Below are 17,446 nucleotides of genomic sequence, written 5' to 3' on the forward strand. Positions count from 1 at the left end.
CTGAGTTTTTAAATTATATCTTTTTTCATTCACTATGCCTTATTTAATTATTTTCTATATTGCTTTCCGCTTTTTTAATTTTTGTATTCTTCATCCCATGTTTCCCTTGATATTTTCCCCATTTTCTTTTATCCTAGGTCTTCATTTTGCTACTCATTTTATTTCTCATCCTTGTAATTTGTCTGTACTCATCACCTTTGGACTGAAGCTGCACAGTGCTTAGTAATGTATTATCATTGACATCTTATTTTCTCTTATGCCTCCCCCTTCTTGATTGTCACCCCTTCCCCTCACATGTGGTGGGTCTGTCTCATCATGGGGTCTGACTGACCTGCCCTTCCTTTTTAACCCTTCCCTGCCAACCACTGTTTGCTTCCCAAGAAAAGAACAAGTAGTTCCGAAAGCTTGGATATTTTTGTATACTTTAATATTTGCCTCTTGGCCACCAATTCTGAAATAAGGGCCAATAGCTCTGCCTCATAATTTTGTTGATACCAGATTATTGATATAAGTCCAGTGCAGAGGTTTGCAAACATAACTATGAATAAAGCAAGACTTTCTCTTAGAATTATGTGTTTTTAGTTAGTACAACACTGCCTAACCTAGTGCTCAGCAATTGCACATCTGCCAACAGCTAAAACCTGTAATCAGCATCATAAGCTGTGAGGAAGAACAGTTGATCCAAAGGGACACAGAGATGAATTGGCAGTCATTAGCTGGATCCTCCCAAATTCTGCTAATTGTACAAAACTGTAAAGTGCAAGGGATATGTGCTTTCTTTGTTGCAAGTGCACACACTGTAACTATTATACTTGAAGGTCAGACAGTTAACGTGGACTGGCATTCTAGAGAATGCTTTCATAAAATTAAAATAAGAAAATAGAAACAGGAAATATGCAGGAGTCCATAAGAGCGTTGTTCATCATGCATGTACTCATTGGTTGGCTCAGTCACAAGTGTTCCATGGAATACAGAATTTGAATCTTTCTGTATCTCACTTATAATCCAGATCTGGCTCCATTATATCTGGGAAGCAAGAGCTTGTGTCTGTGAGATGTTCCTGTGCAAGATTTACTTGTAAGGCAAATTGTAAAACTTTAACTGTACTATTTTGGGAAATAGTTAAGCGTAAAACTTCAAGAAAAGGCCTTTAAAATTATATGAAGCAAGAATCTGAAGCATTTGCACAAAATGTTTAGAGTGACTTTTGTGTTTAGGGAATAAAAGGGGGAGGAAAACAGAGGAATAGGACAGTACGTTCTTCTTATACACAAGAAAACATACAGCAGTGAACTGGATGCTTGTAGTGAAGATCAAAATGTATGGAACAGTTACAGGTTGTCTTTGTCCAACAGTGGAAGTAAAATGGTTATTTCTGATCATTATTATTATTATTATTATAATGCCCTGTAAAATATATTCCTGAGCTCAAAATAGTCTACTTAACTCAAGTAAATGCAGCCAACTTTGTTTTGTGAAAACACAGAAGGAAATAAAATACTGAACAACATAACTAATCTGCATCCTCCTTACTCCATTTGATGTACTTAAAATGAAAGTGCTTTTATTTTGGACAAACTGAAGTGTGTATTACAACTGTATTGTTTCTCTCAGGCACCAGTAAATGCAAAATGTTATTACATTTCATTATGAAAAAGATACAAGGTACTGATGTGTTACTAACGTTTCAGGTTTACACATTATACTCCCTAGCAATGCAACAATTGAGTAAACAAGACCATTATGATTTTGGACTTCGAAGCATGGTTGCTTTGCTCAGATATGCCGGCCGTAAAAGAAGAGGTTTTCCAGATCTTCCAGATGAAGAAGTGTGTTGTTTTCTTTTTTAAATTTACATAATTTGTGTACATGTGTGTGTGTGTGTGTGTGTTTTTGTATGTATGTGCAAATGTAGTATGCAAGAAATTTTTACGGAATGTTACTTATGATGTTAGTAAGCAAACATATGCATTGCCTGCGTAAATGATTGCCTTTGAGTTCTGATACATACATGATTTTCATTGGAAATTCTTGTAATTCAATATATTCAGTAATATGTAGTTAAGTATAAATAATAATGTGATCCTACAGATATGTTTTACACCTAGTAGCAACTGATTTTGATATAGCTGATGCGTTGAAGAGTGAATGATCCTATTGCAATGGCAGATTGCACAGTTTGGCATGTCACATGATCGGGAGGGGTTCAGATCCTTTCCTGGTCATTAGCTACATAACTGGGTACAGAAAGGGCAAGGTGCATGTTTTTGGCATATTTGATCATAGTGAGATTGTAGATGCTCTATACATGGCCAATTCCACCCCTGAAATTGTGCAGGCACTAGACTTTCCACATTCCACTATGTACTGTGAATATCTCAATTGTGCAATAATTTGTCAGTGACTGTCTTTCTTTAATGCTCATGTTTGTTTTAATCAAATTTTCGAGGTTGAATATAATTATGTGACCTCTAATTACGAGGGTTGGAACTTTAATAGCGGCAACTATTTATTTACAGCTTGTACAAAATAGATACATGTTTCAGAGTTTTACTGATCTTCAGAGTACTGGTAGTTACCAGCATTGTGTATAACCCATTGCCAGCAATGTGGAAGTCGTAGGGTACTCTTAGCAGTGCCAGTTGTGTTGACAGTTCGAGCGGCACAGTCTATTGCCCAATGAATTTGTACCAGTTCTGAAGTGAATGCTGTGAAGTGTTTCCTTCAGTTTAAAAATAGAATTGAACTCATGAGGGCTTAAGTCAGGGGAGTCCATTATGTGGTATAGGACTTAGCAGCCCCATCGGTCAAACAAATCAGTAACAGCTTGCATTATCCTGCAAAATGATGGTCAGGTCCTGCAGAAAGTGTTTCACTTCTGTCTCTAAACTGGTCATAGGTTGTGTTTCAAAAATGAACAGCATAGAGATGGAAGTGATGGTACTTTCTGCAGGACCTGACCATCCTTTTGCAGGACAATGCTCAAGCAAGCTGTTACTGATGGGGCTGCTAAGTGCTATACCACCTACTACACTCCCCTGACTTAAGCCCTCGTGAGTTCAACTTGATTTCGAAACTGAAGGAAACACTTCACGGCATTCGCTTCAGAACTGCTACAAATTCTTTGGCAATAGACAGCGCTGCTCAAACTGTCAACTCAACTGGCACTGCCAAGAGTATCCTGTGACTTCCATATCGCTGGCAACGGGTTATACACAATGCTGGTGACTACTTTGAAGGTCAGTAAAACTTCGAAACACCTATCTATTTTGTACGAGCTGTGAATAAATAGTTGCCACTATTAAAGTTCCAACCCTCGTGTATGTCACCAGTTAAAATTATCACTTTTTTACAGTCTGTTTTTCTTCTGGTTAGTCTAGGCAGCCCAACATTTCCAAGAAACTTTCTTTTCATTAAGTTGCTTCCAGCACTCTTCACTTTTAATTTTCTTTAGTATTCTCCTCTTGTTTGCTCACTTTTCTTTTAATCAAATTTTCTAGGTTGTATGTTATTCTGTGGTGTCTAAGTAAAGGTCATCAGTTAAAATTATCACCTTTTTACAGTTAGTTTTTCTCCTAGTTACCCCAGGCAGCCCAACATTTCCTCAAAAGTTGTTCCTTCTTATGAGGTTGCTTTCATTGCTCTTCACTTTTAATTTTCTTTAATGTTCTCCATTTTTAACGATTCTTTATCATTTGCATCACAACTTGTTGAGAAACTCAAAATCTCAAGTTCAAAGAATAAACAGTTATCACTCCAGTTAGTTTCTCTTCTTTATCAAATTTATTTATTTAATTTAGATATCTCTTCTTGTCTTGACTTGTCTTAAAGTTTCCTTTCTTTAATCATAAGCCCTCTTTGGAACTTGCAGCCAGTCACTGTTACAAAAAATGCAGTGTAGCAGCTGCATCTAACATGGGTTGCTGTAAGTTGTATGTAATAGTAGTTTGACTATTTACTTCCAGCAGTCTTCTGGACTTTGTCATCTAAGCTGTATTTATTCTTTATTATCACTACAAAAATGAAATACTAACCTAAATGTGGTGTAACATTGGATAGAATGAGGGCTGTTCAAAAATCATTCAAACTTATTTTTTGTTGTAGAAACTATAAGGGGTATCGGGGCACACATGATCTCTATGTTTGTAGTCAATCAATCAGTCTCTTTATACATCCACTAAGAATATACATTATATGTTTGTAATCAATTACAATATAATTTCTTATATTTAATTTGTTTCAAAAACTTGGACAATAAATACAAATATTTTATATCAAAAAACAAAGATGATGTGACTTACCAAACGAAAGCGCTGGCAGGTCGAAAGACACACAAACAAACACAAACATACACACAAAATTCAAGCTTTCGCAACAAACTGTTGCCTCATCAGGAAAGAGGGAAGGAGAGGGAAAGACAAAAGGATGTGGGTTTTAAGGGAGAGGGTAAGGAGTCATTCCAATCCCGGGAGCGGAAAGACTTACCTTAGCGGGAAAAAAGGACGGGTATACACTTGCACACACACACATATCCATCCACACATATACAGACACAAGCAGTACATATAAATAATATTTCTTGTCTATATTCAGATATTCTTCAATTCATAAAAACTATGTGTTGGTAAAAATTGTTTAAGATCTATCTTGAATTTATGAAATTCTTTAATTTTCTTTATTGTAGCAGGCAATGCACTAAAAATTATTTTGGGCTGGTAGTTTACACTTTTTTGGTAGTGCGCTCCCTTGTGGGTGTCTGTGAAAATCATCTTGTGCACATGCCTAATTTTTCTTCATGGCACCCTGAACAACCAGTTGCTGGCTAGCCATTGACAAGCGAATATGTGTAACTGATATCAATGGATTTTGTGTTGTGGGCTCAATGACAGAAAAAGTGGAACAATATCATTGTATCAAATTTTATTTTAAGCTTGGCAATTCTCCAATTGAAACAATCCATAAGATTCAACAACTGTTTGGGGATGAAGCAATGGGTACCACACAGATAAGAGAGTGGTACAACTGCTCATCAATGAAGAGTGAATCACATTCAGTTAGGCCCTCAACATCCACAGGCGACATTGTTATTGATCATGTAAGGACCCTGTTAATGTAGGACAGACAAGTCACAGCCAGAGAATGTGCAGATAAGGTTAAAGTTAGGATTGGATTCATTCATTCCATTTTAACCCAACAGTTGGACTATAGGAAGGTCTCAGCAAAATTTGTGCCAAAGTTGCTAAGAACTGAGCAGAAGCAACTTCGTTTGGTGATTACACAGGATATGCTGGATCCTGTGAACGATAATTCCACCTTTCTTAAAATAGTCATCACTGGTAATGAGTTCTGAGTTTATGGGTCGAGCCAGAAATAAAGTTGCAGCCATCACAACTGATGCATCCATTATCCCCGAGACCCAGAAAAGTGAAGCAGGTCTGCAGCAATGTGAAATTCATTGTGACCATCTTTGTGATTCCAGTAATGTGGTCCATAATGATTATACCTCAAAGGGTACTAGTATCAATAAGGAATACTTCCAAGAGTTTCTGCATTGCCTTCATGAAGCAGCTAGATGCAAGTGGTCAGACGTGCAGGCAGTGGGCACCTCCACTGCAATACTTTAAAAATTTGTATAAATTTACTGAAAGAAGACATAGACCTGGGTTTAGTGTCACTTTGTAAGGAAACACATCAAGTTTTTTTACCTTAAACTAAAGGTGTTGCATGTGGCTTCCGTTAGTTACCCCACACACATCTGGTCGGAAGCCAATTTCTCCCCAAACGCGCTGTAGTGGTGGTGTAAATTCTTGCTCTGAATTCAAATAGAGAAGCTGGCACAGGAGCTACCCCATTAAAAAAAAAAAAATTCGAGTGGCATCAAGTCTGGGGAACATGGGGGCCAAGCAATTGGCGCAACATTGACCTGGAAAGCAGTCACTGAGAAAATCCTGGACATCAGCCAGTTAGTGGGGTCGTGCACCATCTTGCCTGAAGTAAACATTTCATTCTTTGTCATCCTCATCAATTTGTGGCATTAAAAATTGTTACAATACATCCAGGTACACTATCCAGTTGATGGTTCTCTCACAGAAAAAAAAGGAGCTGTACACTTTGTTCTTGCTTAGGGCACAAATGTACCCTGTTCTACAAAACATTTATGCCGCTCATGAACTGTAGGCCTACTAGGAGGATCTTTAGTGTATTTGGTATGGAAATTACGCTGAACTGTTGTCGGTGACCTTGATTCTTCAAACAAAAACAAACAGCTAGCACACCTGGGGTCCAATGAAGGCAGCCATCTTTAACACAACTGTTGCTACCACTCCTTATGGTGCATTTCACCTCTAGCAAACTACGTGAGACAAAACTTGATGTATTTCCCTACAAACTGACACTACAATCACCTCTATAGGTACTATGAATTAATTTATATGAATTTTCAAAGTTGTAAAGTCCTTTTTGAAACACCCTGTAATGCAGGCATCATTCTCAGTTAATTCAGAGTTTTTTGGCCAAAAATAATACAGCTTCAGTTTGTCAGCATTCCTATTCCCTTGACCTAGCACTGGGTGAAATCTGGTTTTTCTGTAAACTGGAAAAGACTCTGAAAGCGACCAGATTTGAGAGCAGCGAAGACTATGCAGAATTTGATGGAGCAGCTATGCATTGTTCCTAAAGAGACTTTCCAGCAATGCTTCCAGCATTGTCAGCAGAGTTGAGTGAGGTGTGTTGAAGCTGAAGGGGACTGCTTTGAAGGTGACTAGTGTCAACAATTGTATCTGAATAAAGACCGATTTTATAAGTAAATATTGGATACTTCTTGAACAGCTCTTAATAGTTGTCCATATTTCAACTACATTAATGATGTTTACAAATCTGAGATGTTGTTAATTCATGTTACAACAGCTGCCTTTCATGCAAAAGTCCCTCTAGCTCCATTTCCAATATGCCTATATCATTATAATATTTGACCCATGCAGTGGAGCTCTTGCTTCGAACAGGGGGTTGTAATTATATCTGTATAATAGTAGTTTGAGTGTGTACTTCCTTCGTTAATCATCTAGACCTCATCATCAAAGCTCCTGTACCAACTTTAAATCCAAGATGTTATCATTTCTTCACCACATTTTATGAATAAACTTTCCACACCATTTGTGATTTAACGCATCATGCTGTTGTTGTGGTCTTCAGTCCTGAGACTGGTTTGATGCAGCTCTCCATGCTACTCTATCCTGTGCAAGCTTTTTCATTTCCCAGTACCTACTGCAACCTACATCCTTCTGAATCTGCTTAGTGTATTCATCTCTTGGTCTCCCTCTACGATTTTTACCCTCCACGCTCCCCTCCAATACTAAATTGGTGATCCCTTGATGCCTCAGAACATGTCCTACCAACCGATCCCTTCTTATGGTCAAGTTGTGCCACAAACTTCTCCCCAATCCTATTCAATACTTCCTCATTAGTTATGTGATCTACCCATCTAATCTTCAGCATTCTTCTGTAGCACCACATTTCGAAAGCTTCTATTCTCTTCTTGTCCAAACTATTTATCGTCCATGTTTCACTTCCATACATGGCTACACTCCATACGAATACTTTCAGAAATGACTTCCTGACACTTAAATCAATACTGGATGTTAACAAATTTCTCTTCTTCACAAACGCTTTCCTTGCCATTGCCAGCCTACATTTTATATCCTCTCTACTTCGACCATCATCAGTTATTTTGCTCCCCAAATAGCAAAACTCCTTTACTACTTTAAGTGCCTCATTTCCTAATCTAGTTCCCTCAGCATCACCCGACTTAATTAGACTACATTCCATTATCCTTGTTTTGCTTTTGTTGATGTTCATCTTATATCCTCCTTTCAAGACACTGTCCATTCCATTCAACTGCTCTTCCAAGTCCTTTGCTGTCTCTGACAGAATTACAATGTCATCGGCGAACCTCAAAGTTTTTATTTCTACTCCATGAATTTTAATACCTACTCCGAATTTTTCTTTTGTTTCCTTTACTGCTTGTTCAATATACAGATTGAACAACATCGGGGAGAGGCTACAACCCTGTCTTACTCCCTTCCCAACCACTGCTTCCCTTTCATGTCCCTTGACTCTTATAACTGCCATCTGGTTTCTGTACAAATTGTAAATAGCCTTTCGCTCCCTGTATTTTACCCCTGCCACCTTTAGAATTTGAAAGAGAGTATTCCAGTCAACATTGTCAAAAGCTTTCTCTAAGTCTACAAATGCTAGAAACGTAGGTTTGGCTTTCCTTAATCTTTCTTCTGAGATAAGTCGTAAGGTCAGTATTGCCTCACGTGTTCCGGTGTTTCTACGGAATCCAAACTGATCTTCCCCGAGGTTGGCTTCTACTAGTTTTTCCATTCGTCTGTAAAGAATTCGTGTTAGTATTTTGCAGCTGTGACTTATTAAGCTGATAGTTCGGTAATTTTCACATCTGTCAACACCTGCTTTCTTTGGGATTGGAATTATTATATTCTTCTTGAAGTCTGTGGGTATTTCGCCTGTTTCATACATCTTGCTCACCAGATGGTAGAGTTTTGTCAGGACTGGCTCTCCCACGGCCGTCAGTAGTTCCAATGGAATATTGTCTACTCCGGGGGCCTTGTTTCGACTCAGGTCTTTCAGTGCTCTGTCAAACTCTTCACGCAGTATCATATCTCCCATTTCATCTTCATCTACATCCTCTTACATTTCCATAATATTGTCCTCAAGTACATCGCCCTTGTATAGACCCTCTATATACTCCTTCCACCTTTCTGCTTTCCCTTCTTTGCTTAGAACTGGATTTCCATCTGAGCTCTTGATATTCATACAAGTGGTTCTCTTATCTCCAAAGGTCTCTTTAATTTTCCTGTAGGCGGTATCTATCTTACCCCTAGTGAGATAGGTCTCTACATCCTTACATTTGTCCTCTAGCCATCCCTGCTTAGCCATTTTGCACTTCCTGTCGATCTCACTTTTGAGACGTTTGTATTCCTTTTTGCCTGTTTCACTTACTGCATTTTTATATTTTCTCCTTTCATCAATTAAATTCAATATTTCTTCTGTTACCCAAGGATTTCTACTAGCCCTCGTCTTTTTACCTACTTGATCCTCTGCTGCCTTCACTACTTCATCCCTCAAAGCTACCCATTCTTCTTCTACTGTATTTATTTCCCCCATTCCTGTCAATTGCTCCCTTATGCTCTCCCTGAATCTCTGTACAACCTCTGGTTCTTTTAGTTTATCCAAGTCCCATCTCCTTAAATTCCCACCTTTTTGCAGTTTCTTCAGTTTTAATCTACAGGTCATAACCAATAGATCGTGGTCAGAGTCCACATCTGCCCCTGGAAATGTCTTACAATTTAAAACCTGGTTCCTAAATCTCTGTCTTACCATTATATAATCTATCTGATACCTTTTAGTATCTCCAGGGTTCTTCCATGTATACAACCTTCTTTCATGATTCTGAAACCAAGTGTTAGTTATGATTATGTTGTGCTCTGTGCAAAATTCGACCAGGCGGCTTCCTCTTTCATTTCTGTCCCCAAATCCATATTCACCTACTATGTTTCCTTCTCTCCCTTTTCCTACACTCGAATTCCAGTCACCCATGACTATTAAATTTTCGTCTCCCTTCACAATCTGAATAATTTCTTTTATTTCATCATACATTTCTTCAATTTCTTCGTCATCTGCAGAGCTAGTTGGCATATAAACTTGTACTGTTGTAGTAGGTGTGGGCTTCGTATCTATCTTGGCCACAATAATGCGTTCACTATGCTGTTTGTAGTAGCTTACCCGCATTCCTATTTTCCTATTCATTATTAAACCTACTCCTGCATTACCCCTATTTGATTTTGTGTTTATAACCCTGTAGTCACCTGACCAGAAGTCTTGTTCCTCCTGCCCCCGAACTTCACTAATTCCCACTATATCTAACTTCAACCTATCCATTTCCCTTTTTAAATTTTCTAACCTACCTGCCCGATTAAGGGATCTGACATTCCACGCTCCGATCCGTAGAACGCCAGTTTTCTTTCTCCTGATAACGACATCCTCTTGAGTAGTCCCCGCCCGGAGATCCGAATGGGGGACTATTTTACGTCCGGAATATTTTACCCAAGAGGACGCCATCATCATGTAATCATACAGTAAAGCTGCATGCCCTCGGGAAAAATTACGGCTGTAGTTTCCCCTTGCTTTCAGCCGTTCGCAGTACCAGCACAGCAAGGCCGTTTTGGTTAATGTTACAAGGCCAGATCAGTCAATCATCCAGACTGTTGCCCTTGCAACTACTGAAAAGGCTGCTGCCCCTCTTCAGGAACCACACGTTTGTCTGGCCTCTCAACCGATACCCCTCCGTTGTGGTTGCACCTACGGTACGGCTATCTGTATCGCTGAGGCACGCAAGCCTCCCCACCAACGGCAAGGTCCATGGTTCATGGTTCATATATTTTCCTTTACTTTAGTACATCAGCAACTCATACTAATCTCATTTGTTAATGCTTCCACATGGAAGATTAGTGTCAAAAAGTCTATCTTCAGGGCAGAATCATTGGAATATTTGCTTTTACATCCAAGGAGGTATTTCCTCCGATTAAGTTGTCATGACTGCATTCCCATGCTGAAGAGGAACACTGTCCCTCAATATGGCGCACCAGATGCTCAATAAAAATAAAACCAATGCACAATAAATGCACATTTTCACTAAACATATTATTTTATGTTATTATTTTCTAACTACATAAACAAAATTTGTTGTGTTATTCACTCCTCTAGAGTGGTATGTGTGACGAAACCTGCTATTGACACTTAGCCTCATTTAAGTTATTTCATACTCAGAACCCATAATAAACTCACCAGATATTCCTACTTTCATGTAGAATGGTTTATTATTCTCACAGTTACAACCTCTAATACTTTGGAGAGGAAGGGGTGGGGGGAGGAGGGGCATTGAGTCGAGAACAGTATAATCTAACTTTTTTCTACAAGAACACACAAAACTGCTCTCCAGTATACTGCTTCTCCAGCATGTCATGTCTCATTGACTGGAAAATCCTTGAACCCCCATCCAAATCCCAAATTTGATCACCCTGACAGTCATCTGACTTCCATAATGAGCAGTCACTTGACAAGAGTCACATAAATTCAGCACGTGTTGTTGTAGTCCTGGGACCCTTGTCTTTGTGACCTTGGCACACATAGATACCATTTGTTTCAACTTTTGTAATTCTATATGGACCTAGATTCTTGTTGCTTCTGTAATGCAGCACTCCTTGAACTCTGGAGAAGTAAAGCAAGTCCCTCTGTCAGCAATAACTTGGACTGGGTTTCCAAAAGTAGTTTCTGCAATTGTATCTTATTAATTGCTTCTGCTTAATTTGTAGTCCTTACAGGATACAGCCAAGTAAATTTGGTAAATGCATCAGTAATACTTAAAATGTGATTACGTCCTTTGTGAGTTGAATGAAGTAGTCCATGTAATAAGTATATAAAGGCTCACTTTCTTGGAATAAAGGATGAAGGATACCTTCCTTTTTTGCTGAGTTCTTATTCACAATTACACAATTAAAGATTCTTTTCACCTTTTCAGTCAAATCTCATATATGATAATCTTTCTTACTTCCTCTTCATTTAGCTTAACCTTTCTCACACACAAGTTTGATGATTTCGCATTGCATAGTGCATGGAAAGTATTTCTTCCATCATAGAATTTGAAAAGAAGTCCATCTCACATTAAGAAGTTTTCACAAGGCATTCTTTGAAAATACTCTCAATTGCTGTCAAACCATCATCCTTCTCTTGAGCTTTCCTGATTCTAGCTGTTAAACCATCCGCAAAATCAAACAATAGATTTACACAATCACTTAAGGTATCTATGTTTCACCCTAGAACCAGATCGTTGCTTGATGGTGTAAAAATACTCTTCAAGGGTGAAAGCCCATCTTGGTGTTCTCAGTGACAAGTTCTTCTTATCCAAGTCTTTTGGAATGCAGCACAGTCTGTTGCAGTTATAAAATGCATTCCTAGCAAATATACCCAGAATTTCTTAAAGGCATAAACAATAGCTGAAAATTCAAGGACATAACTGCTGTATTTTTCCTCTTGCATTTTTAATTTTTTATTTATCTATTTATTTTTTACTCATATACGAGACTGAATGGAGATTTTTGTCACGACATGGATCCAAAACATTCTTTTTTTGCATCTGTGTGAAGTTCAGTCTTGCATTTTGGGTAGTAGATTTTTAAAATTGGATTTGATGAGAGGATGCCTTTGAGCATCTCGAATGATTGCCTCTGCTCTTCCGAGATACTCATCAGTTATCTTCGAAAACTGGCATTTTGCAAAATTAATTTCCAAGCCATATTTTGCTGCAGTTTCTGACACTAAACCAAGCCATTGAAGTGCCTCATAAGCAGTCTTTGTTTGTATTATACTACTGTCCATGTAAATAAATACAATATTCCCTTGAGCCAGTGCTGAGAAAAAAATGTTTATATAACACTAGAACACTGCAGGTGAATTTGGTAGTCCAGATAGAACTAGACCTGTACTGTATTGTATTGTTTTTTTATTGATCCAGGCAATCATAGTATTGTACAGCTGTACATATGATATTGGACAGGTCAAGAGAGCTATCTACAAGTAATTTTTACAAATTGATTTTTACATTATTTTGTAGCAAGGAAATTATCTATCTTAAATAAAACAGTTAATACAAATCATAGAATTGTATGGTTGTACATATGATATTGGACAGGTCAAGAGAACATATTTACAAGTAATTTCTAATAAACTGATTTTACATTATTTTGTAATGAGGAAGTTAGCTATCTTTAACAAAACAGTAAATACAAATGTTGTATAGTAAAATACAAACAGCCAATACAAATGTAATAGTAAAATAATCCAGTATATTTCATAGACATGCACAGTATATAATAATCCAGTATATTTGATAGACATGCACAGTATATAATTTTCGGACCTAACTGAACATTTATCATAAAATTGATTACAATTTTAATTCCTTTCAAAAAAATGATCAACTGCATAAAAGCACTGGTCCAAGAGATATTTTTTAACTTATGTGTGAAGGCTCTTGGGTTGTTTGTTGCTTTGATTTCATTTGGTAAATTGTTATACATTTGTATCCCAACATTTAAAACACGTTTTTGGTAGCAGGTAGTTCTGGACTGAATCATATGTAGGTCAGATTGCTGCCTTGTTGCATAGTTATGAATATCTCCATTGAATTTTAATGTGCAGTCATTATTTAACAGGTATGACTTGACAAATGAGACGATATTATAAATGTAAGCAGAGGGCAGTGTCATAATGTCATTTGTTTTGAAATGTTGTCTGCATGATTCATTATATCTTAGGTTACAAATTATGCGTGTTGCCTTTTTTTGCATTTTGAAAATGTATCTACCTCCAGGTGAGTTCCCCCAAAGTACGATTCCATACTGTAATGTAGAGTGGAAGTAAGCATAATATACATGTATGAGAACAGGTTTTGTGACTGATTTTTTAGTATCCTTAAAATGTAACACACAGTTGATAGCTTTTTTGAGATATAATTTGTGTGAGTCTCCTTTGTGGCTGGTTCTTGGGGTTGGTTGGAGGTTTGGGGGTGTGAGAGGAAATGGCGTGGTAAATTTGTTTTCGGATTAGGTCTGAGGGACAGTGCCTATCTGTGAAGGCCTTGGTGAGACCCTAAGCATGCTGAGCAAGGGAATTTTGTCGCTGCAGGTACGCTGTTCCTGGATGGCCAGGCTGTATGGGAGGAATATTTTGGTGTGAAAGGGATGGTAGCTGTCAAAATGATGGTACTGTTAGGCGGTTGGTGGGTTTAATGTGGACAGAGGTGCAAATATAGCCATCATACAGGAGGAGGTCAACATCTAGGGCCATGTGAAGCATGTGGGAGAGAAGTGTTGAGGGTGTGAAGGAATGAAGATACGGTGTCTTAGCCCTGAGTCCAGATCATGAAGATACCATCAATGAATGTGAACCAGACTTAGGGTTTGGTGTTGTGGGAGGCTTGGGAGGTCACCTCTAGATGGCCCATAAAAAGGCAGGCATAGAAAGGTAGTGTTCAGTAGTGTTAAGACTGTGAGCGTGGGGGTTGTTGGTGTATAGGAAGGTGGTGGCAACAGTGATGAGTAAGGATCCAGGATGAAAAGGGGTGGGGATGATGGAGAGTCAGTGAAGGAAGCAGTTGGCGTCTTTCACATGGGAGGCTAGATTGGTTGGAGGTGTTGGTCAATGAGGGCTGAAATTCTTTCAGTGGGGGCACAATAACCAGCCACAGTGGGGTGTCCAGGATTGTTGGGTTTGTGGATTTTGGGGAGCATGTAGGTTGGTGTGCTGGGTGTCATAGGGGTGAGGATGGAAATGGATTCAGGGGAGATGTTCTAGAAGGGCCCTAAAGCTTTAAGTAGGGATTGGTGTTTGTGTCGGTCATCTTAGATGGGTTCACTCAGGCAGAGTTTATAGCGGAGCAGTCAGATAATTCGTGAAGGCCTTCTCCCAGGTAGTCACTGCGATTTATAACAACAATCGTGGAACCTATGTCTGCAGGTAGGATGATTAGGTTGGGATTTGTTTTAGGGTTGTGTATAACCTGTCATCGTGCCCTGAAATGAGGGACATTCTACCTGAGACAATTTCCACACCTCCTGAAGTGGTGTTCTGTTGCCCACCCAACCTCCACAACATCCTAGTCCATTCCTATGCCACTTCCAATCCCAATCCCTTGCCACAAGGATCATATCCCTGTGGAACACCCAGGTGCAAATCCTGCCCAATTCACCCAACCAGCACTTCCTATTCCAGTCCTTATCTTTCTCCATCAGGGACCAGGCCACCAGTGAAAGCAACGATGTCATTTACCAGCTGTGCTGCAATCATTGCACAGCATGTTTTATTGGTATGAGTTCCAACCAGCTGTCCACCAGGCTGAATGGCCACTGCCTAACTGGGACCAAGAGCAAAGTAGACCCCCGGTGACACAACATGTAGCTGAACAAAACACATTTGATTTCAGTGACTGCTTCACTACCTGAGCCATCTGTGCTTTCCTCCACCACCAGCTTTTCAGAGCTGTGCAGATGGGAGTTATGCTTACAACAGGCGCGCGGTCTGAGGCACCATGTCACAGTCTGCGTGCCCCCCCCACCCCCCCCACCCCCACCCCCCACCCCACCCTCTCCCCCCCGTCCCGTCAGAGGTTCGTTCTCTGTTCCCGTAATTATACCGGCTTCAACCTACCGTAACATACTGTCCTCACACCCTCCACCCAACAGTTTCCACCGTGTCTGTCCTACCAACTCCTTCCCATTCTCATCTCCCAACCTGTTTATTTTCAGTCCTCTGTCTTCTTTGCTCCTCTCCTTTTTTGCTCCTTTTTCCCCCATTACATGAATTTTGTGTAATCATAGTTGTCTTGTTACCCATAGACATACTGGAACAGGGTGAAAATTTTTTTATTGGGTTCTCTGGATTTTTTTATTTCGAATTGTCACTTTTTAGATCAGTTTACTAACCTGTTATTAGACTCCATAATCAAAACTTGACTCAAGAAGACCAGCAAAATACCCTTCCACTATTATAATAACCTTTTCATAGGACTCAAATACTTTCCTTACATATGAGGATAGGTAACAATCAGAGGGTGCCAAATCTCATGAACAGGTTCGATGTTCCATTAATTCATACTACAAGTCCTTCAGTTACTTGCACTGCCAAAGCACCTTTGTGGGCATTTGATGTAAGCTTTTTTTTCCCTTCCAATGCAGGCCTCTTCTCATATAGATTTTTCATCCATTAAGTCCAGAAGACTAGCATAACATTCGCCAGTTATTACTTTACCCTTGGCAAGGTTTCTGAAAGTGCTGTTTAATTTATGGTGTGGTATTCTGGACAGAAATAACATCCACAATAGCAAAGACCAGTAAACAAAAGCAGTTGACTTCTTGCAAAACAGTGCAAACATTGCTAGGAAATATGTTATCATATTTGCTTTCGGTAGTATTCAACAGGTGTGACTTCTTTCTCAAAATTTTCTGATGTTTAAATAAGCACCATAGTTCTTCTGATATGTCTGTGGTAGAGCCACTTCATACACCTGTAATAGTTGATTGTACAATACAATTTGTACATTTCCTTCTTATTTTATTTATGATAGCTGCTTCAGGATTGTCTTCAAGAGATGTACAGCTATATTTATTTAAGCCTCCTGTCTCTGAAAGGCTAATGGGCTCTGTGATCATAATTAATCATGATATTCACTGGTTGTTTAACCATTGCTTCCATGATAGTGTAATCAGGAAAATATATTATTAGATTAAGAGAACTAAATGTGGTTGCAGGTCTGAAATATCATTTGATGCTGGGAAAACATACAAAATATTTATATATTTATTTGTGTAGTAAACATTCACCAATTTTGACATTATACATGGAACCCAATTTTTCATTTACATTAAAGGGGCCCTCAAAGTTTAAGACAGTATGTGTTCTGGATTATAAGTATGATGTTGGTCTGCTTAAATCTAAAAGCTTATGTATAGAATGATGAGACTGCTTTTTGTGGATCTCTGTGTATTTCAGGTAGTATTATTGGCCATGAAGGATATGAATAATGCCAAACTTACTTCAGATGATCTCCCATTATTCAACGGAATTACGTCTGATTTATTTCCACAAGTGGAAGTCCCTGTTTTAGAATATGATGAACTTACAGCTGCAATAAAGGCTGAATTAAAGGCAGAAGGTCTACAGGTACAGTAGTGTAGAATTATTCAAATGTAACATAAAGTATACAGTAAGATACCAGACTTAAAAGAAACTCTTTTCTTGACTATTATCTCTTTTATGTATACTGAACATTCTGTAGCATTACAGTCTGTAAGCCGGCCGCGGTGGTCTAGCGGTTCTAGGCGCTCAGTCCGGAACCGCGCGACTGCTACGGTCGCAGATTCGAATCCTGCCTCGGGTGTGGATGTGTGTGATGTCCTTAGGTTAGTTAGGTTTAAGTAGTTCTAAGTTCTAGGGGACTGATGACCACAGATGTTAAGTCCCATAGTGCTCAGAGCCATTTGAACCATTTGAACAGTCTGTAAAATTTTTAGTACCTGCCATAGTTTTCCATAGTTATTTTTGTTACAGTCATGCTTCTATTTGTAGCAACTGATTTCTGATTTTTTTGCTCCCCTTTTATTAAAAAAGGACACAGATATAAACTATAGTACTCAAAAATATTTCCTTTGTGAGTGCATTGCACAGGATACGCTGAGCCTTAGAAGGACAACTGAGGAATTCTTGAGAAAAATGGAGCATTTATGATTTCAACAGCCAACAGTAACAGCCTGGAGACTCTCATATACTGCTTTACAGTAATACTTTGCAGTATTAGCTTGAAATACCATTG

At 38.8% G+C, this 17,446-nt stretch overlaps 1 protein-coding gene across 1 annotated transcript in view; it reads left to right on the top strand.

Annotated features, from left to right (window-relative positions):
* LOC124619703 (dynein axonemal heavy chain 2) overlaps nucleotides 1-17,446 on the top strand; it is a 1,014,172-nt gene that overhangs the window by 486,270 nt on the left and 510,456 nt on the right. Inside the window, 2 exon segments of the mRNA XM_047146260.1 lie at nucleotides 1,692-1,829; nucleotides 16,627-16,797. Of these exon segments, the coding sequence (XP_047002216.1) occupies nucleotides 1,692-1,829; nucleotides 16,627-16,797 (309 nt within the window).

This window comes from Schistocerca americana, chromosome 6, assembly GCF_021461395.2.
Source record: "Schistocerca americana isolate TAMUIC-IGC-003095 chromosome 6, iqSchAmer2.1, whole genome shotgun sequence".
Taxonomy (NCBI): Eukaryota; Metazoa; Arthropoda; class Insecta; order Orthoptera; family Acrididae; genus Schistocerca; species Schistocerca americana.